This window comes from Rhinopithecus roxellana, chromosome 1 (genome assembly GCF_007565055.1).
Source record: "Rhinopithecus roxellana isolate Shanxi Qingling chromosome 1, ASM756505v1, whole genome shotgun sequence".
NCBI lineage: Eukaryota > Metazoa > Chordata > Mammalia > Primates > Cercopithecidae > Rhinopithecus > Rhinopithecus roxellana.
The window spans coordinates 123574328-123600058 of NC_044549.1; the positions used below are offsets into that span (position 1 = coordinate 123574328).

Sequence of the window (25731 nt, forward strand, 5' to 3'; positions counted from 1 at the left end):
GGGAGGCAGTGGGGGTAAGCAACACCAGGCCCAGTTCCTACCCACAGATGGGAGTCTGGGCCTTCTCCAGAAGTGTTTCCAAGGTGTGAACAGGTCCTCATAGGTCAATGGCTCTCCTCTAAAAGGGATGGAGGCCCAAAGGAGGTCACCACATTTATCTAGCTGTCTCACCCAAATTGGAATGGGAGACCAGCTTCTTTGTTTCCCAACTGAATTGGCTTTTCTGCCTGGGAAGAGAATGGCTGATTCTTGCTCAACCGTCTGGACCTCCAGACCAGAAATTCCAGTCTCCAGTAAGAGCTCAGGGTCAGCAAGGCTCCCACCTCTACTTCTACCTCTACTGCTAATAATGGCAGCGGACATACACTGAGCACTCACTCTATGCCAGGCAGCATCTAAACACTGCCATAGATTAACTCTTGGTCCTCACAACACTGGGAGGTGAGGATTATGACCCTCATGTACGGATGAGGAAGCTGAAATGGCACACAGCCAGAGTCACAGGTCACAGACAGTCAGGAGCAGATCAAGGGCTTGAACCTATGCAGTCTGCATGCACTGCCCTTTCAATGGTCTTATGCTACACTGTCTCTAAGGACCAGGGTTCAAAGCGCCAGGGAGAAAGAGCATCTCCTATGTGCAGGGAGAGAGAGCGGGAGCAACCTTAGAAGGAGGGGCATGGCATTGCACACAGGTACTAAACAGGAATCTAGCTCTCAGACCTGGCTCTGCCCCTGGGCTTGTGGAGCCCAAGATGAAGCACTTCCTCTCAGGGCATTCAGGTATTCCTAGGTAAACCAAGGGCCTGGCCTGGGCCGCCTCTGAGGACTCTCCAGCTCTGCTGGCTAGCACCAGCTCCTGAAGACAGCTTCCCTACCACGTGGCTGCCTGAAGTGGGATTTCTGGATTCAATTCAAATACCATTTAATTACTGTAGGCAGATGGCAATGTTGGCGATTGGAGAAAATCGAATCATCATCCCTGGAGACAGTGGAACAGGGGAGGGGGAGCAACAGCCCTGCTTGTCAGAGCCCTTCAATGAGAGGGGCAGCTTCTGCTTCAGCAATCAGCCCCCTGACCCCCTGGGGAGGCTGCCTGCCAGGATCAAGAGAGTGGGCAGAACAGTCTGGCGGGGAGGATATAGAGGAGGAGACCCAGGGTTTTAGGGTCCAGGAGTTGTGGGGTCAGTTGGGCATTCACCCTGGGACCCTATTTTGACCCAACACATCCTGAGGTGAGGGTCTTTGTAGTCAGAGACATCCACCCAATGCTGGTCAACTCAAAGTAGCACCAGACTACTTTGTCAGGGTGCAGGTGAGCATGCCTGAGCAGTGTCACCCAGAGAAACTGATACTGGCTGGGAGACAGGGGGCATGGACCCTGGTTGAGTCACCAATTCCCAAAGCAACTTACCTGGAAGAGGGAGAGAGTGTTGGACTGACTGAATGAATAAATGGAAATGGAAGCAAAGGAAAGCTAAGATACCAGGGATGCTCTCCATGTGCTAGCACTGGGTCAGGCACCTCCACAGGTTACCTCGTTTAAGTGATGCTATGACCTGAGGATTTAGATCCCCATTCTCCAGCAAGGAAGGCTGAGATTTGAAGTGGTTAAGCCACACACACAGTAAATACAGCGAAGTTGGGCATCAACTCCTGATGTGGCTGACTGAATGCCCTTCCACTCCTCAAGCTGCTTTCTGTCAGAAAACTCTATGTATGTATGTATGTATGTATGCATGCATGTATGTATGTATGGTTTTGAGACAGGGTCTCACTTTGTTGCTCCAGGGTGGAATCCAGTGGCGCAATCATGGTTCACTACAGCCTCAGCCTCCTGGGCTCAGGTGATCCTCCCACCTTAGCCTCCCAAGTAGCTGGGACTACAGGCATGCACCACCATGCCCATCTAATTTTTGTATTTTTTATAGAGATGTTTTGCCCTGTTGCCCAGGTCTGTCTCGAACTCCTGAGCTCAAGCGATTCTCCCACCTCGGCCTCCCAAAGTGGGATTATAGGCGTGCGCTACCATGCCCAGCTGAAAACTCTTAATCCTAAAATCGCTAAATAAACTTCATTCCACACCACCTCCATCAGAGCCAGGGGGGCTCTCTAGAAGGAGTCCTGCATGTCTGCTCACATATGTGCAGGGCTGGGCATCAGGCTTGCCTTGCCTTTGAGTGCTCACAGTTTGGTGGTGGCAGACACTGTCTCAGTCATCCTGGGTTCACTCTTCACCACACCCTGCCTGGTGGCAAATTCAAACTGATGCCCCACAAACAGGAGACAAGAGGGCTGGGAAACAAGAGACCAGGTTCCTTGCCAAGCCTCTACCCTGACTCTCTTGTGGTTTATGAGCCACTGCTTCCTTCTAAGTTATCTAGAAGGTTTGTTCCCGCTTTCAACTTTCTAAGAACTCCATTGCCCACCCCTCCAGCAGCGTCTTCTCCCGGCCCCACCCTTGGTGAGGTCACTTCTGTGGGGTGCCCTCAAAGCGACAGTGGCCCACTTGGCCCCAGATAAGCAGAAGGAAGAAGCAGTGTGGCAAGGATGGGTACCACCTAACAGTCCTTTTCCTCCCTGGGGACATGCGATGGGGGGGTCAAGGCTCTCTAAGGTCTTCCTTTTTAAAATGTTTTTGCAGTGACAGGGTCTCACTATGTTGCCTTGGCTTGTCTCAAACTCCTGCGCTTAAGTGATCCTCCTGCCTTGGCCTCACAAAGTGCTGGGATTACAGGCATGAGCCACTGCATGTGGCCTTTAGGGTCTTCCAACTAAAATACAGGCCCTAGAGGCTGTGGACCAGAGCCAGGACTAGGGTGAGGCATTCACCCTCAGTACAAAATTTAAGGAGGCAAGGAAAAACCTCAGTAATCAAGATAAATTACAACTTAGTGCAGTATTTTAAAAATCAAATTAGCAAATTGTGGCCCACAGGCCAGCTGCCTGTTTCTGTCAGTAAAGGTTTGCTGCCCAAACATCTAGTGTCATTTCTGCCCAGGGTACCTGGAGGGCATCTCACCCCAGGCCCCACCTCTCCAATCTTCCTTCCATCCCTTCTCAAGGTTCTGCCAGGAGGGAGGGCCGGCTGGACAGCTCCACTCGGAAAGGCCCCCGGAATCTCCCAGAACAGAGCCGGGCCTATTTGCCACTTGGCAATCCAGAGGCTGAGCGGCGGGTAGAGCGGGAGCCAGAGCGAGGAGAAAGGGCCCGGAGCTTTTCAGAGGCAGGATCTGGCACACGCAGCGAAGTTGCTGAGCTTCCTCTGTTCACAATTGAGCAGGAGCGGGTGTGATGTGGGAAGCCGTCCCCCACCCCGGGAGAAACGCGCACGCGGAGGCCAGGGACGTGCGGGCGGCTGGAGAGTCCCCTCCTCCCAGGCTGACCCCCACCCCCTGCCCCTGACCCGCTGGGTGCCTGCAGTGGAAGCGGGACAAAGGCTGCGAGCCCGGAGCGCAGAGCTGCAGGAAGAGCTGAGCTCAGCGGATCCTCGGCTCTTAGAGGAGCCAGGAGGACGGGGCGGAAGGGGAGGACAGAGGAGACAGGGAGGAGGCAGCTCAGGGGTATGCTGAGAGACTGCCAAGGAGAGAAAACTGCAAAGGGTACCGACTGGGCACATCCGGCACGTGCCATGAGCCCCGCACAGTATCCCGCGGCTTAGGAGGGGGAGGATGGCGCTAGCTGGGCATCATCCCCAACCTCCTCCTTAATGACATCACACAAAGCCCACCAATCAGCCCTCCCAGGAGCTCTGCCCAGTGACCTTGGGCTCCTAGGGGTTGGCTCAGCTTCTTAGGTGAAGTCAGTCCCACCCAATCAGCTGGCTAGGGTGCCTCCCTTGGCTCCTAACTAAGCTACCCCCAAATCTTTACACTGAGGTCCCCATTGGTGCAGTCCCAGGCTCTTTCCACTTGAAGGGTCTGTCTTCTCACTGATGAGAGGTCACAGGCTATGGTATTAAAACAGCTAACCAGAATCCAAGAATTTCTTACAACTATGGTGCATGATCTGTGATTCCTGATGCCTTTTCCTTGCTAGTAATGGTAACACCATCACACTTGGCTTACTAAACTTCCTCAATTAGTTGCCACCAACACATTTATAGAGCCAAGACTGCCTCTCACAGACACTATCTAAGGTGCTTTGCACATGTTAGGTCATTACATTATATCATTTAGTTCTAAGGTGGGTATTTTTGCCCTTAATTTACAAATGAGGGCACAGAGAAACTGATAACTCGGTTCAAGGTCACATAGCTAATATGTAAAAAGGTTTTCATCTTTATTAGCCATCAGCCCTGAAGATTCAATCCAGGGGAAATCTGGGGAGAACTGGCATGCTCGCAGCTGCCCACTTGTGTGTAATTTGCACTTCAGGGACTTTTAGGCTGGCAGACACCCTCTTCCCTACCTCAAAGGCTTTGAGAAGAACCAGAGAGCTGGACTAGAATCACCTTTTCAGATGGCCAAAATGTTAGTCCCTTCAGAAAAAGCCCCAGGGGGCTAAAAGCATATCTGCTCTTTTCTCCTATAAGACCCCTGATGCCTTTCTGGAATCTTGAAAAGGAGCTCCTAGAAGCTGGTAAGACAGCCCAGGGAGGGACTGCAAAGTCAGCAAGCCTAAAGGGAAAAGCAATGTTTGCCCTGATTCCATGACCTCTGCTTGTGCCCAGCCTCCAATTGGCATGCCTGGCTCCAGCCTGGGCAGCGGAGCAGAGCAGAGCCAAGCCTCTGCATCCTCTGTGGCAGATGTGTGAGTGTATGGAGGGGACACAGAGAGAAGCCCAGTGATGGCTAGTCTGTCTGGCACACAGGGGTCACTTAGCTATGTGGTGACTTACCAGGCACCAGCTCTTCCTCGTCAGTGACAGGGAAAGATCAAAGGGGAACTCAGCAGCAGCAGGAGGGATTTAGATAAGCTAGTAAAGAGAACTTCCTCCTTGCAAAGATGATTAAGGCTGGGAGAGGAGAGGCTGGAGGGGTCTGTGGAGTCTTCTTCCTCAGAAATCATTCGTCATTGATATCCCTCTTGCCTTGTTCTATGTGTTCTTCACCACCTAGGTCTTTTCTGATGAGGACACACACTACCTAATACTTTTTGAGAGCCTATGTGCCAAGCTCCTTTATGTACATGAACACATGTAATGTGTTAAGACAACCCTGTGAAGCTGGGGATATGTGCCCCATGTTACTAAGGCTCAGCAGGTGAAATTTAGCAGGCTCAAAGTCACACAATTTGTAATGGTGGAGACGAAATTCAAACCAAACCTGCCAGTGCCCAATCCTGAAGCATTCACCAAGCAGCTCTGCACCAGGGCAGGAAAGAGGTTGGCTTGGAGAAAAACGATCCCTTCAGAGAACCTCCCGGACTGATCCTACCGACAGCTGCCAGCAGTACCACAAGCTGTCTGCTGGGAAAGCGTTTTCCCTGTTTCATGTTAAGAAAGCTGAAGCCTGGAGCAGGGAGAAGTACGGAGTCAGGAACCCAGGAGGCTGCCTCCCTGTCAGAGGAAGGCGGTTTTCCTCTGTGGCAGAAAGAGGACATCTATACCCCCACTTTAATGAGCCTCCTCTCCTCCTCCCCATGGCAGCCTGCCAGTTCTGGGGAAGGCGGCTGAAAGCAAAATCCCTGCTCTCAGGGGAGTCTGGCTCCCAGACACCCCGGGGGCTTTTAGCTGACTTAGCCCAGACAAATCATCTTCCCATAGAGGCCAGTCTTCTATAAAACAGGGTGGCAAGATCCAATTTGGGGTGCTTGCCCTTTTAGCTGCAGGGGTAAGGTGTGGGGAGAGCCCAGCACTATCGGGGGCAGTGCCATCAGAGCTCTGCGACAGCCAGAGGGTCTTGTTGCCCTCCCCTTTGTCCCTCTCCTGGCCTCTCAGACCCTTCCCCAGGTCAGCCCTCCTGAGACTGCCCTCAGGACTCTGAACCCCCAAACAAGAAGGCTTTGTATTATGGAGCCAAAGGGCATGGGTTTAGGAGGCCTTGGTCGGCATGGTGAAAGCAGTCTGTCAACCCTCTCTGCCTGATTTCTGTCCCCAATCACATTCCCGTCCTGGATGTGATACTCCAGGAAAACCTTGGGGTGTCAGCTTGGGATGCTTGGGGTTCAGGACTCTGACCCTACCCCCTCCTCTTGAGTGTCCTTGACCTTACTCTTTCAGTTCTTCCTAGGGTCTTGGCCACTGGCTTCTGAGTAATGCCAAGGGTCAGGCAGGCTAACAGGGGAGGGGGTGCCTCCCATGAGGCACCTTGAGAGTCCTGTTGTCTGTGGCCCTCCAGGGCATCAGGATCTCAGCTGTGCAGAGGAATCAGGCCAGCAAGGAGACTGGGGTGAAATATCAGAAGCCAGGGAGCAGGGATATGCAGGAGGGGCTGAGAGAAGGGGCCAGACCCTGTCCTGAGTTGGATATATCCCCAGCCTGCCATTGGCCGCACAAGCCTGGCTGTGAGCAGGAGCCAGGAACTTCCTGGGCCAGGGTCAGACTCCTCCATCTCTGGGGCCTGGGAAGAGGGTGAGCCCAGCCCAGGGAAGTACTGCTCAGCTGTGCTACAGCGCCACTCTCCCTGTCCCACCCCCATCTCGGGGCATCTGGCAGGGGTTTCCCATGACCTCCCCAGAGACAGGAGATGCTGCAGAGTCAGGCTTCACCCAGAGCCCAGAGCTGTGACGGCATCGGCATCTGCATCTGGTGGGGGACGGCCAGTGGGGACTGGGCCCTGGGGATGCTTTCCTGCTGAGGAATGCAGAGCAACAGGAGGCTGGCTGTGGAGGGCAGCGAGCCTCTCCCCACCACACTGGCCCTGGCCCCCTGCCCACACTGTATGCAGGATAGCTCTCCTGGGTGCACCTTAAGTCAGCCTTAGGTGGGACCAGACCAGCCTTCATAAAGGACAGGGGGCTTCACCTCAGGAAGGCAGAGGGATAGACACTCGGGCATTTGGGGATGGGATGGCAGCATGATTGCCTTTCCATACCCCAGAGCAGCTGGAGGTGAGAGAAAGTCCTCCAGAAACAGAGCACTGCAGCCAACACTGCTGCCGCCTGCCCTGGAGCTTCACATAGGGATCGAGGGGGGGGTCTCTGTGGCCAAGGAAGAGCCATTCCAATCCAGCTTCCCTCATGGCAGGGAAGCAACCTCTAACCCCCACCTAGCCCAGGGCCCTCTCAGTGCCCCTCCGGCTGTTCTAAGAGGGAGGGGCAGAGAAGACATTGCTTTCCTCGTCAATGTTCTCAATACTTTCTAGAGGGTAAAATGAAAGGCTAGGAGACCCAGCACACACTGGGTTCTGCCCTTTGGTGTGTGTGAGGTGGGGGGCCAGCAAAAGACTTGGCTGCCCCCAGAATATCCTTCTTGAGAGAGTGCCAAGGTGGAATTCAGGCAGGAAGACACATGCCAGGGATGGCTGCAGCGATCTAAGAAAGGGAGAGTGCGGTGGGAGAAGCTCCCCAAACACAAATGATGACAGCACGGATTTAGGAGCTAGGACCGTGGTGGTGCCAGGCAGTCTCACGCTGCTAAGCAATCCCATACCGGAGAATCTGGACAGCCTCAGCCCTGCCACACATCTGTACAGCACCATGTGCCTTCCCATTTTCACTTTCCCACATTCATGTTTACGGCCACTGTGTGTAGTAAAGCATTTGAAGAAACTGAGGCATAGAGACTTCAAGAACACAGCTAATTACCTCAATTAGGAGGCAGCTTACAGTTGCATGAAGAGCATGTGTTCACAACTGAGAATACCCTGGGTTTAAATCCAGCCTCCTCCATGTACCACCTGTGTTTGCACATCTATATGATGGGAATAAGTCACCTGGCCAGTTGAATAGGATGCTGCAGGCACTGTAAGTGCCTGGTTTTGGGACTCGGAAGGCACCCCAAATGCCCATTCCCCTACGGTTTCTTCTGTCTTCTTTAGTCTTTCTCTCCCAAGCCAATGTTCAATACATTATAGTGCCTAGCTACCTCCTGGTTCATACTCCTATCCATCATACCATGCATTCTGCTCTAAATTAATATATTAATCAAAGGATTGGGGGTGAATTCAATTTACTAAATAGTTCACTAAAGCTTAAACTGCAGAGACATCTCTTAGGTACACTTACATTAGGGCCTATTTTATTTTATTTTATCTTTGAGACGGAATCTTGCTTAGTCACCCAGGCTGGAGTGCAGTGGCGCAATCTCGGCTCACTGCAACCTCCGCCTCCCAGGTTCAAGTGATTCTCCTGTCTCAGCCTCCTGAGTAGCTGGGACTACAGGCACACGCCACCATGCCCGTCTAATTTTTGTATTTTTAGCAGAGACGGGGTTTCCCCATATTGGTCAGACTGGTCTTGAACTCCTGACCTTGTGATCCACCTGCCTCGGCATCCTAAAGTGCTGGAATTACAGTCATGAGCCACTGCGCCTGGCCTAGGGCCTATTTTTTAAAAAACATTTTATTTATATTCAATTCCTCAGGAATCTACTCTGCGTTTTATTCCCTCCAAAGATTTTATGCCTTTCTCCAAGCCACTGCTCTTCACAAATGAACAAACCAGAACACAGTGGCTGTTCCCATTTTCCAGTGGGTAAAACTGAGGCCCACAAAGACAAACAGGGAAGGCGCCCATGACGCAGCCAGTAGATGAACTGCATCAGCTCCTGCCCTGCCCTTTGCCCCCAGGGTTGCAAAAATAAGCATGCCAGGCACATATAACCTCTGGCACCTCCCTGGCCCTGGCCTGGGCCCCGCCCCACCTCCACTTGTAGGTTTTCAAAAGCTGAGATCCAATCAGGCAGTCAGGCTGGGTGGTGGAGGGGGAGGTTTCCGGGGCCTGTGGTTACTACACTCCACTTCCTTATGATGACATAAACCCTATTTCTGCAGCAGGAGGCCAGCACCAAGATTCTCAGGTCTCCACACAGTCCACATGAGGCCCTGTATGGGCCTGTTTCCGAGAGCTGTAAACTGGACACAGGTGGCATTGATTGGCACTGACTGGTTTTGGGACTCGGAAGGCACCCCAAATGCCCATTCCCCTACGGTTTCTTCTGTCTTCTTTAGTCTTTCTCTCCCAAGCCACCACTGCTCTTGGTTCAAAATTCAGACAGTCATTGACCAAGATTTCAGAGTAACCTAGAACTAGGGAAATAACTGCAGCTAGAGAACCCAAATGGGAGAGGGCAGGGGTACAATCTAACATTGTCCCTGGGTCCCTTGGACCCCCCTCAAACCCCTCCCTATCCCCTACTTAACCCTGTAGTCTCAACAGATGGATGCTGGGCCGGCCAAGCAGACTAAAGGAAGGAAGCATAGGGAAGCCAGGCAGAGATAAGAGGGGAGGGGGCTAGGCAACACCGAGGTCTCCCCTCATGGTGGGGGCTCAGAGCTGGGGACATGAAAGGGTCTTAAACAAACTTCCATGTGACTTGGCTTCCTTCCCCAATTTTAATTTTGCCAACTTGCATTTCTTAACAGCTACCCCTTTCTCCCCACATTTGTCAGGCCTGTATCTCTGCAGCCTGGGGCAGGTCACAGCTCCGCCCCACCTCTCTCTAGCCTTGTTACACAACTCCTCCCCCAGGTAACGGCCAGTTCTAGTCCAGCCCAGGAAGCTGAGAATCTTTACAGTACAAGGGGATTAATGGATAAAGGGATCACAAGGCAGGCTGGAGAGGCCAGCCTGGGAATCCCTTGGTGCAAAGCCGACTAGCCTGGGTTCAGGGACAGATGGGCCAGATTCCATCTAGCTGGGGAGGCCACAAGGTAGGGCTTTTGGGGTCTGCTCACCCCTGGACCTTCTTCCCTTACCCCGAGACCCAGGTCCTGAAAGTTTCCTCCTCCGGCTCTCCAGGAGCCCAGGCCTTCACTGAAGCATTCCACAGCCAGCCAGCTTCGATCTCCTCATCCCAAACAGATTGCAAGGCCAAGGGCCTTGGGCCTGGCACTTCTCACCTTGTCTAATGGTCCTGGGGCCTCTCTCCTCTACACACACACACACACACACACACACACACAAACACATCAGACCACGCCTGTCTCATTCCTGGTCTTCCTTGTCTGAAGAGTTGGACTCCAGGCTCAGTACAAGTTATTCTTATGGAAATTCAGAAAGCACTTCAGTTGGATACAAGAAAGGACTTCCATAAAGTCAGAAAGACAGCCGGACCTGGCAGGAGGTAGTGAGCCCTGGGGTTGGACTAGACCCTGGACAAGCCTTGCCCTTCCCATAAATGCTCTACTCTAGTGCAGCCCACCACCCAGTCTTTCAGGTGAGAGAAGTGATTTCTGGGGGTGCTGCAGGGGAGGAGGGGTAGAAGAGGATCTAAAAACAAGGAGAACTCCCCCTACAGCCCGTCACTGGCACCATCTGCTCTCCTTCCCAGCCCAGCCCAGCCCCAGCTCAGTCCTAAGCTCTCTGATTAGAAACTGGGTTCTGTCCAGACATCGTCTGCCTTCCACGGCCGGCTGCCCATTGAGGTCTGGCGTGTGCTGGGACTGGGCGCTCATGCTGGGGTGGGAGGGGAGGAGTGGGTGGGGCCCTCACCTTCCCGGAGACCCTGAAAGCCTGACTTCCGATGCTCAAATGCCCCACCCCCCCATACAGATCAGCAACTTTGCCCCCACTTAGGGCAATCTGACTGGGAACCAGAGATGACACACATCGCCGTGAACTGGGTGCAGAGGGCAGACATGATCCCTTCTCTGCAGAAAGGGTCCCGGGAAGCTTCTAGAGGTGGCAGTGGGAAGAGAACATCAGCTTATCCTAACTGTGCCAATTCCATGAGGCTCCCCGGGTGGAAGACCCACATCTTTTCACCCCAGTCCAGCCTGGAGACCCTGAACAGAGGTGGGGGCCTTTGTTTAGCTCTCTCCAGCAAGATGGAATCTAAAGGAAACCCCCCCTGTGGAAAGGGCACCCCCAAGCCCCTTCCTTCCCAGTCATCGTTCACAATGGGTGGGGGCCAGAGGGGCCAGAGCTTCATTTCCCTTTTATGGTGTTCTCGGACTCTCTCAATCTGCTGCAGATGCCATATTTACATTTCTCACTCCCACCCCCAGCCATGCAACCCTCCCTCGACCTCCACAAGATCCTGCTGCAATGTCAGCCCCAGTAGCAGCCTGGCCCCGCCCCAGCCAGCCCACCAGGCACCTGCAGGGCTCCTCTTTGTCTCTCTGGCTGCTCAGGGCCAGGAAAGCTGTTCTCAAGTGATTCTTGAGTGCTGCCTAGGGTGCATGGGTGGGGGCGCCTCAATCTCCTTCCCTCCAGCTGAGCACTGATCAGTGTCAGCTCCTCTCTGGGCTGCAGAGGGCTGGACAGGTGGCTGTGGCGAGGGGCATCTGCCCTGGGGCAGGAAGAGGAAAGCTTTTTCCTTGCCATCTCTGACTGTCTAGGAGCAACCTTCCCGGGTCCCTGGAATCTGGGTCACATATGATCCAAGGGATCTAGAGACCTGAGAGACCTACCCTAGACCTGGACAATCCCCCGGCCCCTTCATCATACAGGGCTGGGGCAGAGATAGACGTTCCTTCCACACCCCTACCTTGGTGAGCAGCCCCAGATTGGCACGCTGCTGCCAATACACCCCTTTCAAAGAGAAAAACCCAAAGCAAAAACTGGGAGAGGTGGTGAGGTGTAAAGCGTCTCCACCCAGCACAAAGAACACAGATGGCTCAATTTCACAGCATTTCCTGCTCCTGCACCTTTGTGTACCCCTCCCAATAGAACCCACCCAGCCATGTCCTCTCCCTGTCTCATTTTTGCCGGCTCAAGTCCCAGAGCTGTTCAGAATGGAACCCCAGATAAGTCTAGGCAACCCCCCCTGCTCAATTTTATCTGAGTGTCTGAGGATGGGGCATCCACATCACACCCTCCTGCCCTCTCAGAGGGAAGCACCTCAGATACACCTCTTCCTCCCTTCCTAGCCCCATCTCCTCTTGGGACAGGAGTGGCAAGATTCTCCCCGAAGGCCATTGACTTCCCACAGAAGGCCAAGGCATCATCGCAGGTTTTCCGTTGGTCCCCGCACCCGATCTTTGTCTGCAGATCTGGCTCCCAGGGCGGGTGTGCTGCCTTTGCTAGCTGGACCAAGAGCACATAACTAGCTGACTCGCGTGGATGAGGGGGAAATTTCCCTCTGGTATCCCCGTATGAGACAGCAGCCTCGTGGGGAGGCGAAGAGGAAACACACAGACGCTCCGGCCTGAGCCAGGGCTGGGTGTGAAATACCGGATTTCCTTGTTTATTCGATTTTCTGATCATTAAGGGCTCCCAAGAGGGACCCAAAATTATCACCCAAACAAAGCCACCTTGCAGTAGTCCGCGGGGTCGCTACTCCCCGGCGGCAGCCTGGCCAGCGCGCGGCGCCCTCCATCCCGTCCCACGCCGGCCCCTCCCCCGGGAGTGCAGGCTCCAGCCCGAGCGGTGCCCGCGCCCCCCGCCCAAAGCCCACGCGAGACAAAGCCCGAGCCCTCTCCGCGCGCCCCCTTCCCTGCCCCGGGTCCCTACCTGACGGCCACCTTGACGCAGCAGTCCCCCTGGCCGGCCATGGCCCTCTGGCTCTAGGGTCTGGGCGTGGATCAGAGGCGGGGGTCTGGGGGCCAATGCCCGAGGCAGCGGCTGCGGCTGCGGGAGGCGGGGGCGCGGGCGCTGCTGGCAGAGGCTGAGGCGGCGGCGGCTGGAGGTGACATGCTCGCGGGCTGCAGGCCGAGGGGCTCACCCGCGGCCGGCCCCCCGGGGCTGGGCCCGCGCGCCTCCTTGCGCCATCGGGCGGCGGCGCGGAGCTACCTGACAGCCGGCGGCGCGACCCGCCGCTCCCTACGGCGCGGCACACGCGCACACACCTCCCACCCGGCAGCCACCTCCCGCCGCAGCGCGAACAAAGGGGGCGGGGGCCGATCCGGCACCGAGCCCGCCCCGAGCCTGCCCCGAGCCCGCGCCGGACCCCGCCCAGCCCGGGAGCCGCCAATGGAAAGCCCTAATGAGCAGCGGGGGCGGGACTCGCGCCTTTAAAGGGACCTCTTGGCTCGCGGCCACGGGTGGCTGGGGGTAGGGGGCGGGATTGGAGGGTGGGGGTGGGAGTGGGGGTGGAGGCGCGGGACAGAGACCACGTTAGAACCTTGGCTCCTGGAGTAGCAGAACCTCAGCTTCAATGGGACCATCATTTCATAAATGAAGAAACTGAGATTTAAAGAGGGGAACTACCGAAGGTCACAGAGCGAGTTCGTGGGTAAGCATGGTAAGAACCCTGGTCTCCCGGGCATCCCACAGCGATTGACGGTTTATAGTTCACAAGAGCCAGGAAATCTTCCCTTCTGCATTTATTCCAGTAAATTCGCCAACCCTTCTTGAAGGGAGTTCTTGCTAGCCCCTAAATAAATTTCCCCCTTATCCGCCCTGCAGCATTTTAAAGCTCGTGTTTTAGCTGATTCCTGGCCAGGCTCCTAGCCCAAGACTAGCCCCTCCCTACTGCTAGAGGACTGTCCCATTGACCTTTATGACCCACAGATGACCCCACTGGGCCTGGCTCACACTCTGCTTGTTGTGGCAGTAGGGCCAGAGGGTCAGTGTGGGAGGCCTGAGCTGCCCTGGGGGAAAGGAAGGAACAAAGGGGGCCCTCAGTTCCGAGCACCTGGGTAGAGAGGCTGGGCGGTGAAGTGGGTGGGGAAGGGAAGAAGGAGGGCAGCTGCCTGCAGGAATGGATATAAAGGACAAGGAGGACCATGGAGACTTTAACACTGGGCCTGGATGGAGGAGGAGACCAATGCTGCAAAGTCACAATTCCCTTCCCAGTCCACCTCCCTCCCTCTGAGCCCAGAGGCCTCTTCCCTGCCCCCTGCCTCCCAACATTGGGGCCATTCACAGGGCCCCTCACCAGCTGCCCTCACTTCACCCAGCTCCCTCCCCTGGAAAGGGCCCAAGAGGAGGACCCAGCTGCAGCTCCAGATGTGGATGGGGATCTCTGGGGGAGGGGAGCAAGGGTAGTCTGACTCCAGGCCTCTTACATCACCCTCAGATGATGAAACCATGTCAGAGATTTTGGCAAGGGTGTGGACTGGGGTCTGAGGATGCATCTGTTGGTGCCATCTTCCTCCCCTTCCCCCCTCCACTCGCAACCCACCACCCCCTGCAATAACTGCTTCATGCAGTAGCTCAGATCCCTGTTTGGCTTGACGTATTAAGGTCAAATCAAAACTAAAGATAATTTTAAGAGCAAATTTCAAGGGCCAATCAACACATCCTTTTCATCCCCATGGCAAACAGGAGGAGCACTGCCAGCAGTGCCCCCAGGATGGAGGCTGGAGAGGAGGTCTTGGTGGGATCCTGGACCTTTTATTAGCATTTGAATCTAGAGGAAGCTCTCCCTGGGGCCAGGGGATCACCTCTCCTGGACCAGGAGGCTAGCAGAATGCTGCAGTCAGATCCTGCAACATTCCTCCCCATCTTCCAACCAAAATAAGACGTGGTGAGGAGACTAACACATATGGACCACCTACACAAGGTATTTTATGCACATACTCTCATTTTATCCCTGTAACCTTGTGAGATAGGCTTTTTTATTCTTTTTAAATTTTGCAGATAGGGAAACTGAGCCTCACATGTATGAATTCCAGCATATAAGCAACAGACTCCGGATTTGAACTTGTATATCTTGTTCCAGACTTCCCAGATGACCACCAAGGCGGAAGCGATGGTGATGCCCAGGCAGAAGGGAGTTAGGCTGGCCCAGGCTTTTCCTGTAGGCATAGCCCGCTCCAGGTTCAGCCTTCCCGGACGGTAATGTTGCTTTCTGAAGAGCTACTTTCCCGCCAACTCATCTCTGGACTTCTCTGGGGCCCAACTCTGATTTCCTGCCTGCAGGAGGTCCCCTCTGACTTCCGACAGTAGATGACCCTTCTGACTCACAGTTCTACTGCTGGGAAATGCCTCCAGAGCTGCTGCCCACCCCCTCTGCATCCCTCCAGGTCACTGGGTGTCGAGTCAGAGGAAGCAGGGATGCACATGGGTGGGAAACTCAGGCCTCCTAAATGTCAGAGCCTCAGGACTTTGGCTACTCAGAAGTAGCTCCCTCCTGGGCCACTGGGAAGCAGCAGGGCAGCCAGCATCCAGATGTCACTCCTGGACTCTGCTGCTCAGAGGCTAGATGGAGAACCAAGGTGGGAAAGAGGCTTAAACCACAGCATGGGGAGATTTAGGTTAAGTGGGTCAGAGGAATTTTAGGACAAGACTTGTCCTTTTCGGTCTCTGTCCAGCTTCAGCACAGCTACTGCTTCCTCTCTTTGGTTTTTCCCATCCCCCCCTCTCCCACCACCTCTATCCCCTTCCTGCTTTTCTTCTCTCCTTCCCTCCTTCCCAGACCCCAAAGTTTCACAGGATTAGCTGCCCATGTGCATATCTCTCCCACCCCCAAATCTTTCCTCACTGTCTCACAGAAACAGGCAAACACATGCACATGCACACAACCATGAGTGGCCCTGAGAGTTCCCTAATTGGACTGAGGTTGGAGCCCCAGCTCTTGTCCTGAGGCCCTTCCCCCAGGTATCTTGGGGCTTATTCCATCATTTCTCTCGACAGGAGCTGTGGGCGTCTGGGCAGATGGGAACCTGGGGGAGGTGTGGGGAGCCCTCTCTGAGGCAGGAAGCTCCCACACTACTGTAGTTAAAATACTCCGGCAGCAACTTGGGGCAGCCATCTGGGATGCCCAGATCTCCCAGGACACTCAGCTCTCAACAACAACCCTATAGGAACAAATTAAAAACCTAAGAGATAGTTATAGACCCTGGAAATGTCTCCCAAAAGTGGCCTGAACTTGAGTTCTGTTTCCTTTTATCTTCTTCAGGGTTAGCACTGGGCATTGGCATTTACAAAAACTCTCTAAGCATTAAGCAAAAGTTATTGGAGTGGAAGATGCAGCATTCTGGATCTCCAGTCCTAATACCCAGCCACACCCCAGCAGCTATGCATGGTTCCATGGGAGAACAGGCATAGCCCATCCTGCTGGCATATATATAGTCCAGCCACATCTTCCAATGCCCACCTGGAGACTGAGCCCAGTTCTGCCCAGCAACAGGAGCTCAGAGCTCTAGAGAGCCTCTCCTGGGGTGCAGACTCAGGAGATCTTAGCTCAGGAGCAGACTTACCCTGACTTCCTCTTTTATAGGAGGAGACAGACTTAGTTACAGAGGAAACCAGAGTTGTTATAAATAGCAAGGAAGGGAGAAAACTGCTATGGATTACAAACACACCATCAATCTTAAACTATTTTTAGTTTCAAATAATAATGAAAGTCTAATTAATGCTCTGTGTAACTTCAAATGTGGGATCTTTATCTACCTTTCTACTTTGTGATGCTTTTAATACAGTATTAGGGCCAAAGGCAGGAAGAGATATGGGCAATTCTCAGTGTTACCAAATCCTAGATATGGAAAGAACCTGAGAAATTTAGTCGAGCCCTTTCATTTTCAGTGAAGAAACTGAGGCCCAGAGAGGTCAAAGGACTTGTCCAAAGTTGCACAGTAAGATAGGGACTGAGCAGTGACTAAAAGCCTAGTCCCTGTACTCCAGAAGCAGGGCAGTTTCCACAACAGCACAATAGAAACCAAAGGCTAAACATCTATGGTTGGGCTGTTGGTGAGTTTATAGCCTGGATAAAAGTTAGGTCTGGGCCAGGTGTGGAGGCTCACGCCTGTAATCCCAGCACTTTGGGAGGCTGAGGCGGGTGGATCACTTGAGGCCAGGAGTTCGAGACCAACCTGGCCAACATGGCAAAACCTCACCTCTACTAAAAAATACAAAAATTAGCCAGATGTGATGGCACATGCCTGTAATCCCAGCTACTCAGGAGGCTGAGGCACAAGAATCGGTTGAACCCAGGAGGTGGAGATTTCAGTGAGCTGAGATCGCAACGCTATACTTCAACCTGGGGAACAAAGCAAGACTCTGTCTCAAACAAACAAACAAAAAATGTCTAAATGAAATAGCAAAAGACAGCCCAGAAGCTGAAGTGTGGTATTCTGCGTCCCAGAGTTTTGGGTTCAAATCCCAGCTCTGCAACTGACTAGCTATGTAACCCTGGGCCGGTGTGTAACTACTCCAAGCATCAGCTCCCACATCTCAAAATGAGGATAATCACACTCACTTCATTACAGGACTATTATGAGGTTTAAATGAGGTAACGTGGGTCAAGCATCCAGCACAGTGGTCAGCAAAAAAATTGATGTTAATTTCCTTCACATTTCTCTTGGATTCTCTATCCCTTCTTCAACGCACTCCTCTAACTGGACAGAAGGGCAGATTTGTCATAAAGCAGTCACGTGAGGGATAAGAAGTCTCACATGAGTGTAAATGAAGCTGGCAGTGGGGGCGGGGGGGGATAGTTTATGGCAATGAAGTTTGCCTGGCGCAAGTGGTCAGTGTCAGATCCAGAGGGTGGGAGAAGACAGACTTGCGGAAAATTATCCATCCTCTGCTAACCACTCAGTGACGGGCCTCGGGGTCCGGGGTCAGTGTTTGCAGGGGAGGAGGGAGGCTGGGCATGCTGGGTCCTCATTGTACACAAATACCCTGGGCCTCAACCTCACCCGTGTGCCACACTGTGCCAAGGGTGTTACATAACATTTCTCTTTTAATCCTCACAACAATCTATGAGGCAAATACTGTTCTCGTCCCCATTTTGCAGAAGAGGAAATGAGCTCAAAGGTCACTTGGCTAGTGTAGTAGTCATTAGTGCTGTCTCCAAATATTTCCGGCTCTCTGCCTTCTGGCACAAGGTAGGACTGCATGTTCTCGCTCTTCTTTGATGCTAGCTGTGGACATGTGAACAACTTTAACCAATAAAACGTGGCGGAACTGATGTGCGTTAGCTCTAGCGGAAGCATTAAGACTCTGGCACCCTCACACCTATGTTGTTCATAGAGTGTAAATGAGAAATAAACTTTCATTGTGTTAAACCACTGAACTTACAAGTTGTGTGTTGCCATGGCAAGCCTGGCCTACCCTGACACAGTTAGGAAGGGGCAGAGCCAGAGTTCGGAGGCCTGGTCTGTAAAGATGCCAGATGGTGTAAGTACCTTCCAGAGATCGACCTGCTTGCCCAAGACACGCAGAAGCCCCTTTCTGGGCTACTTAGAGCCCTGTGGGGCAGGGGAGGAGGGTAGGCAGCCTCCCTACCCTTATCTCTTTCCCTCCTGATTTGACTGTGATTTTATGGGGTTTCCAGGTTGCTGAGCCCGGGGGAACTGACTAAATGAGTGTGGTTTTGTATGAACCCTTAGGGGCTCATAGTTTTCTGGTTAGCTACTACTCATAGTCTTCTGGTTAGAAGTGCTGAGCTACTTCTCAGGGCTCCCCAGGAGACACTCTGAGAAGTAATTGGAAAATTCCGACTTCCTCCCTGCCCATCACCCAAATAGGAAATAGCTGGGTATCAGGACGTGCCTGCATTCACTCCCAAATCAAAGATCAACCCTACTCAAGTCACTCTTTGCTTTGGGACTCAGTTACTCCTCTGTGAAACGGAGCCACTTCAAAGGGTTGGGGTAACTGCTCAGAGATCCTAGAGGAAGCCCATTCCAGATTGTATAGATCTTCTCAGAGGTGCCTGCAAAATGAGAACAGCTACTATTTCTGAACATTGTGCTGGGCATTGCACCAAATGCTTCAGAGTCGTACGGTCATGGAATGCTCACACAACCCATGGAGGTAGGAACATAAAGCAAGCCAGGACACCAAGAGGTGCACAAGGTCACATTGCAAGTGGTGGGCAGGGTTCAAACTCAAGCATGCTGCCTGCCCATTTCATCCTCGGCTGAATTATAGGGAGGGAAAAGGATGAATCTGGTCTTGGCAGCTGCTGAGCTGCCAAGAAAGTGAGCACAGCCCCCTAAGGAGTTATAAGCTTCACGTGTCTACATAAATACTTGCCCATGAAGGACCCCAGCCGCTTTGTCATAGGCCCAGACTGGAAACACCACAAATGTCCATCAACAGGGGAGTGGATTAAGAATCTGTGGTATATCGTATGGTGGGATACTATTTAGCAATAAAAAGGAATGAACTATTGATACGTGATAGAATATGGATGAATCCCCAAATTCATTATGCTCAGTGAAAGAAGCTAGACCAAAAAGAGCACATGCTGTACAATTCCACTGATATACAAATTCTAGAAAATGTAAACTGTAGTGTCAGAAAGCAGATCAGTGGTTGCCTGGCAAGGGGAGGGACCTGGGAGGGGTAGGAGGGCATGAGGGCATGAGCAACGTTTTGAGGTGGTGGGTATATTTATTTATTTATTTATTTATTTGCTATTTTTTGAAACAAGGCCTTGCTCTGTCACCCAGGCTGGAGTACAGTGGTGCAATCGTGGCTCACTGCAGCCTCAAGCTTCCCAGGCTCAGGGGATCCCCCCCATCTCAGCCTCCTCACAGGCGCACACTGCACCACCACACCTGACTCATTTTTGTATGTTTGTAGAGACGGTTTCACCATGTTGCCCAGACTGGTCTTGAACTCTTTGGCTCAAGCAATCTGTCAGCCTCAGCCTCCCAAAGTGCTAGGATTACAGGTGTGAGCCACTGCGCCCGGCATATTTATTGTCTCAATGGTGGTGATGCTTCCGTGGGTGTATGCTAATACATCTGTCAGACTAATCAAATTATATACTTTGAATATGTGCAGATTATTATACATTAATTACATACCTCGATAAAGCTGTTGAAAAGTAACTTGTCCCAACTTCTTCTTTGTTCAAACAGAGGTGCAGAGTGGTTGGTGACTTCTCCTGGGCCATGAGGACAGTCAGTTAAAGTCCTGGCTACCTCTCCCTGAGACCACGTGGCCTGTGGCTTCATGGAAGGTGCCACCTCCCAAGAAGGGGCTAGTGGCAGGGAAGTTGAGAAACAGAGAGACGGAAAGGTGGCATAAAACAGGAGAGGGCGACACTGGAGAGGGGCCGGCAAGAGGCCAGGCTGGGTACGTCAGAGAAGAGGGAAACAGAGATGAAGCCACAGGCCTGAGGACAAGGGAAGAGGAGAGACAGGAGATGGGACCCCTTCCCAGACCTGGTGATGAGGAGGAGGCTCTGAGCAGTCCTGGCCAGGCCCCAGAGGACCCATTCCCTTCCTTTGACAGATGCCACCCGTGTACACCCCTGCCGCCGATGAAGTTAACAAATCACCACCACCAGCCTGCCCTGGCCTGGTTGCTGTTGACGTTCAGTCCCCAGGATGCATCATTTTCTTGGATTTTAATAGATAATTGCCTTGGCCAGACCCTGCAGAGCAAATTGCCAGCAAATGTTCATTTAACACTTTAAAAATCGAGGGGAAGAGGAGAGGGCTTGGAGGCAGCATGTGGGGAGAGGTCAACCTCTAAAGTGCCAGCTCTCCAGAAATGCAGCCAGACTGAGGGTTTTAAGGGATGCTAGTGAATGCCAGCACTCCAGGCAGTGTGTGTGCTGAATCTCATAGGATGGTTTTAGGAGCACTTCAAAGGCCTTTTTGACCAAGATAGTCACGTTGGCCTGAGGTGAAACAACTCTGGAAAAGTTAGTCTGCGTCCTCCCTGCAACCCTTGTATTTCCTGACACTTGTATCAGTAGACAGAGGAGACCCTTGGCCTTAAGGAGAATTTGGGAATTAGGATCTAGTGAAGATGCGGAGAAGCAGGAAAAGACCCTTTTTTTCTTTAACTTCTAAACTCAGAGGATCCAAATAGCAGGTCAGGACTGGGTGGAGCAAAGACGTTAAGTCATAGCCAAAATTGAAAAGAACGTAGAGGAAGAGGCCCTTTTCTCCCACCCTCCAGTGATGAGGGTCCCTTGGGCTGGAAAAGGGGAAGGAGGAGATAGAAGGCTAGGCCTTGATGGAGGTCAAACCCTAAGACAAGAGGATCAGATTTGGGGTGCTGTGAGAGGTGAGGGAGGTCTTCCTGGAGAGACAGTCAAGCTCTGACAGTGGCTGGTGCTAGAGTGGCTGGGCCCCCACCTGCAGACCACTCCCCGTCATCACTGAGTCAGCCTTCTCCTCCCCGCTCAGAGGGGGACCTCTCAAGGTGGTCTCAATGAGAAGAGGTACAGAAAGCCCCCATCAATTTTGGTCTGTACACTGCCCAAGAACCACCCTCCTTGGTGAGTCCCCATCCTAAACCATTTTGTGTGGTCAAAACACATGTAAACTGTCCCAAAACAAAAGACAGAGAGCAGGGACTACTAGAGGGTGAGTGGATGTACTCGGGTGGGTCTGGCTAGTGGGGAAACCGACCCTCATTAAACCAGGTGAAATATAAAGTTACCATTTAAGGCATAGAATATTGGCAATTTCAAATGATACCATCTAATATGTTCTATGTAGCAGTCTCTTGCATTTGCCCACCTTTCCTCCCTCTCTCCCTCCCTTCCTGCTTTCCTTTTTCCCTTCCTTCCATTTTTTTCTTGCTAGGAATACAAAGTTGATAAAGATTCAATGCCTGCCCCTGAGAAACTCACAGTATGCTTGGAAAGAAACAAACTGCAACCCCCTAATTAGGATACAGTGTAATAAATGCCATAGTGAGAGTTATCAGGTGCTCTAAGAGCACTAAGGAAGCAGCAACTAAGTTTACTTGGGTGATCAGAGAAGACTTGCGGGAGGCACTGTCAGGCTGAGACCCAAGGAGGAGTTTGTTGGGCGCAGAGACACTGTCAGTAGAAGCCTGAGAGCGTGTGGCCTGTGCAAGAGGGAGTTGTTGAGTTGCCTGTGGTTGGGCTGGTGCTTGGCAGAGTGTGCAAAGGGTTTCAGGCCAGATTAGAGGAGGATGAGTGGGGATTGGAGGATAGGGGTGGATTGTCATATGAGCCTCACAAGAATACAAAAAGTAAGAGGCTTAAGAAGAGTGTCCAGGCTCCCGCTGGACACCTGGTTTCACCATTTCAGAGTCAAGTGACTGCAACTAATTCACTCAGCCTTTCTGAACCTCTATTTTCTCATTATAAAATGAGATTAATAGTAATACCTATTTTATAGGTGTTGCAGTGATTACATGATATGAAAGGCAAAATGCTTAATGAATCAGGCTTAATGTATGTTATAACCATTATTGTTCTACAGATGAGGAAACCAAAGGGCAGAAACATTTTTAGGAGAACACACAAGTGGGAATGGGAATGCATGTTCTCCAAGTCCAGGGCCTCACTCTGCTGCACCCTGCACATTTCAAGACAGCCTTTCTGAAGCATGGTTGAGGGAGCCTGGAGTCTCTTCCTGGCTCTTCTCGTGAACTTAGTGATGTGAGGTACATGGGGTTGTTTCCTTCCCCGGGTCTTCATTTCCCTTCTCCCCACCATGGAATCTCTCTTTCTTCATTTGACTTTATTTTTATTTATTTTTTGAGATGGGGTCTCACTCTGTTGGCCGGGCAGGAGTGTGGTGGTGCAACCATGGCTAACTGCAGTCTTGACCTCCCAGGCTCAAGGGATCCTCACACCTCAGCCTCCCAGGTAGCTGGGATGATAGGCACACACCATCATGCCTGGCTAATTTTCTTTCTTTCTTTCTTTGTTTTTTTTTTTTTTTGTTTGTTTTTTTTTTGTTTTTTTTTTTTTTTTTTTTTTTTTTTTGAGACAGTCTCACTCTGTCACCCAGGCTGGAGTGCAGTGGTGTCATCTGGCTTACTGCAACCTTTGCCTCCTGCATTGGAGCAATTCTCCTGCCTCAGCCTCCCAAGTAACTGGGGTTACAGGTGTGCACCACCATGCCTGGCTAATTTTTATATTTTTAGTAGAGATGAGGTTTCACCATGTTGGCCAGGCTGGTCTTGAACTCTTGACCTCAGGTGATCCACCCACATCGGCCTCCCAGAGTGCTAGGATTACAAGCATGGGCCACTGCGCCCAGCCTCATCTGAACCTTTCAAACCCCAGTGTCTGTCTCACCAAGGTATGTGACACCATCGCATTTTCAGCTGACAATACCAGAATGATCGCTTGCCCCTTGTATTTGTGGCCAATTTCTTTTAAAAATGCTTCTGTGCTTTGGTTTCCTCAACTGGACTTTAAGTTCCATTGAGACACACAGTTATGGACCACAGGGGAAAGTAACCATGGAATTAGAAGGCTGGAGGGCACATCCCAGATCTGCCACTTACCAACTATAGACCTCTCAGTGGCCTCATTAGGAAAATGGCAGGAGGATGACCTGTGGTGGGGTTGGCACTGTGAACTGTCAGCCCCAAGGCTGGGGTAACGTGGTACTAGGGATCAGATGCCAGAAGAATGGGGGCATAACCTTGTGAAATTGGAGTTGGGGTTAAGCTCAGCCTTGCCTTGGCAGTGTCTTCTCTAGCAGTCTGGGGCAGGAGCCAGCCTCTACATCCATGCCAGTTGGTGAGAGCTGGCAGAGCCTCTAGGAGGACGAGGCCTGGTGCTGAGGTGCCCATTGCTGCTGCCTTGTGCCCCCTAAAGTGCCCGGGAACCCCCAAGGTTGGCTTCCTCCTGTCTTACAGATCTGACCCCATCACTAGCCAGCATCAGACAGAATCAAAACAAGAGCTTCCTTCCCTTCCTGTGTCAGGTCCTTCCTCCGTTACATTTGCATCTCACAACCACTCTGGGAGTAGGAATGACCTTCCCATTAGACAGAGTGAGGAGCAGAGACTTCAAAGGGTTATATGAACTGCCTGACCATCACTCAACATGGATCCAGGGGAAGGGGATTCGGGCTTCCAAGGCTCTACTCGGAAACACCTTGCAGACAACAGCCACCACCTCCCTGCCTTAAGAACCCAGGACAGGCAACTTGGCAGGAGTCCCTCAGGGCCAGGGAGCTCCTCCCCATTCTGAAGACAGACTGGAACTGAGGCCCACCCTCTTCCACCTTTCCAGAGAGCCTCCAACTGAGCTCTACACCCCGCAGATGGAGGGCTCCCCTAGCCCCCACAGCCCTAGCATGCAGCTTTGTGTCTACCCCTCCTGCCAGCCACACCCCGCCCCTTCTGGCAGAACCCCCCACCCAGCAGCTGGGTCCCGTGTCTGCAGGGAACTGTCAGGGAGAAGACAGGGGTCTGGCAGACACTGTCCCTGGCCAGTGCCCCCAGGTGACAGAAGGGGGCCCACCTGCTCCTAGGGATACACTGTCTGTCAGGGGGTCCTGCTGAGGGGCGTCTGTCTTCTCTGTATTTGCCCACTTTCCCTCCCTCCCACCTCAGGCCTCATTCTGCCACAATTTGTTCCTTTTAGGCTTTGAGTAGCCTGGCAGCCCTATAAGGGGAAACCCACCTATGAGTTGAAGCGAAGCTGGTGCAGAGGTAGGATTTTGCACATTCTGATAAATTACAACATCTTATATGTTGCAAAGGAAAATGCCTGAACTTTTCCATAGAGTGAAGACCTGATAGGAAAGTTTCTCAGAGCCTGTGTTTACACACGTATCTGTTAGTTAGGCTGGGAGGGACAGCATAGATTTGACAAATGGTGTACCATTAAGGATGTGGAATTAGGTGCTAAACTGACTCCCACCTTGGCTCTCTTATGAGCTGTGTGGTTAGGCAAGTTAACGTTTGTTCTCTCTGTGTCTTTATTTATTTATTTTTTTGAGAAGGAGTTTCGCAGTTGTCGCCCAGGCTGGAGTGCAGTGGTGTGATCTCGGCTCACTGCAACCTCTGCCTCCCGGGTTCAAGCAATTCTCCTGACTCAGCCTCCCAAGTAGCTGGGGTTACAGGCACACACCACCATGCTCGGCTAATTTTTTGTATTTTTAGTAGAGATGGGGTTTCACCGTGTTGGCCAGGCTGATCTCGAACTCCTGACCTCATGTGATCCACCCGCCTCAGCCTCTCAAAGTGCTGAGATTACAGGCATGAGCCACTGCACCCGGCCCTCTCTGTGTCATTTTTGCAAAGTGAGGATGATGATACCTTTCTTAATTGTTAAGAGGATTAAATAAATTAATATATGCAAAACCCTTGGAAGAGGGCCTGCCATATAGTTTGCTTTCTTTTTTGTTTTGTTTTTTTCAGAGACGGGGTCTCATTTTGTCACTCAGGCTGGAATACAGTGGTACAATCATAGCTCACCTTGAACTCTTGGGCTCAAGCCACACTCTCACCTCAGCCTCCCAAATAGCTAGGGCTATCAGATCATGTTACCACGTCCAGCTAATTTTTAATTTTGTGTGTGCGTGTGTGTGTGTGTGTGTGTGTGTGTGTGTGTAAAGACAGGGATCTTGCTACATTTCCCAGGCTGGTCTTGAACTCCTGGCATCAAGCAATCCTTCCACCTTGGCCTCCCAAAGTGCTGGGATTACAGGTGTGATTCACTGCGTCCAGCCCTAGTTGACACTCTATATGTGGTAGGCATTACTGTAAGATGTTCAGATACCTCATAAATAAGAGTGTCCTTTTATAAAACTTTACAGCATACACTTATGTTCCATTTTATCTTGTCTTCCCTAGAGATGAGCCAATTGAGCAGGAGACAGTGTCAGCAGCTGTGGGGGTGTCGAGTACTCCCTCCTGCCTGTGGGAGCTGCACCGTGGAGTCTAGCTTGTTATCCTCCAGAGGCAGAGCCCCACCTCCGTGCCTCCTCTTGGTATAGGTGGACAGCCATGGTGGCGGAGGCTGCAGAACTGAGCAGGTGATACTGGGCAGCGACCCTGCTGCGGGCGGGGTCCACACCCCATAGCTCTTTCCTGCATTTATTTAACAAGCGACATTGAGCCAGCAATCTCTGTTGAAAAGTGCTCAGCCCTGGAGACAGAACTGTGAACA

At 52.2% G+C, this 25731-nt stretch overlaps 1 protein-coding gene and 1 long non-coding RNA gene across 8 annotated transcripts in view; one reads left to right on the plus strand and one right to left on the minus strand.

The window, feature by feature from the left end:
* The window catches only part of KIF21B (kinesin family member 21B), a 61054-nt gene extending 48185 nt beyond the window's left edge, over positions 1-12869 (minus strand). For 6 of the 7 annotated variants that reach the window (XM_030929848.1, XM_030929846.1, XM_030929852.1 and 3 more), the window contains exon 1: positions 12498-12869. In XM_030929848.1, the coding sequence (XP_030785708.1) occupies positions 12498-12538 (41 nt within the window). In that variant the 5' untranslated portion in view covers positions 12539-12869. The remainder of the gene's footprint in view (positions 1-12497) is intronic. The other variant, XM_030929864.1, reaches the window with a different exon arrangement.
* A 248-nt stretch (positions 12870-13117) lies between these two features.
* Positions 13118-25602, plus strand: LOC104661867. Its single transcript, XR_004059666.1, has 4 exons — positions 13118-13218; positions 14650-14765; positions 24202-24269; positions 25416-25602. It is a non-coding gene; the product is annotated as an uncharacterized LOC104661867 (long non-coding RNA).
* The last annotated feature ends 129 nt before the right edge of the window (positions 25603-25731 follow it).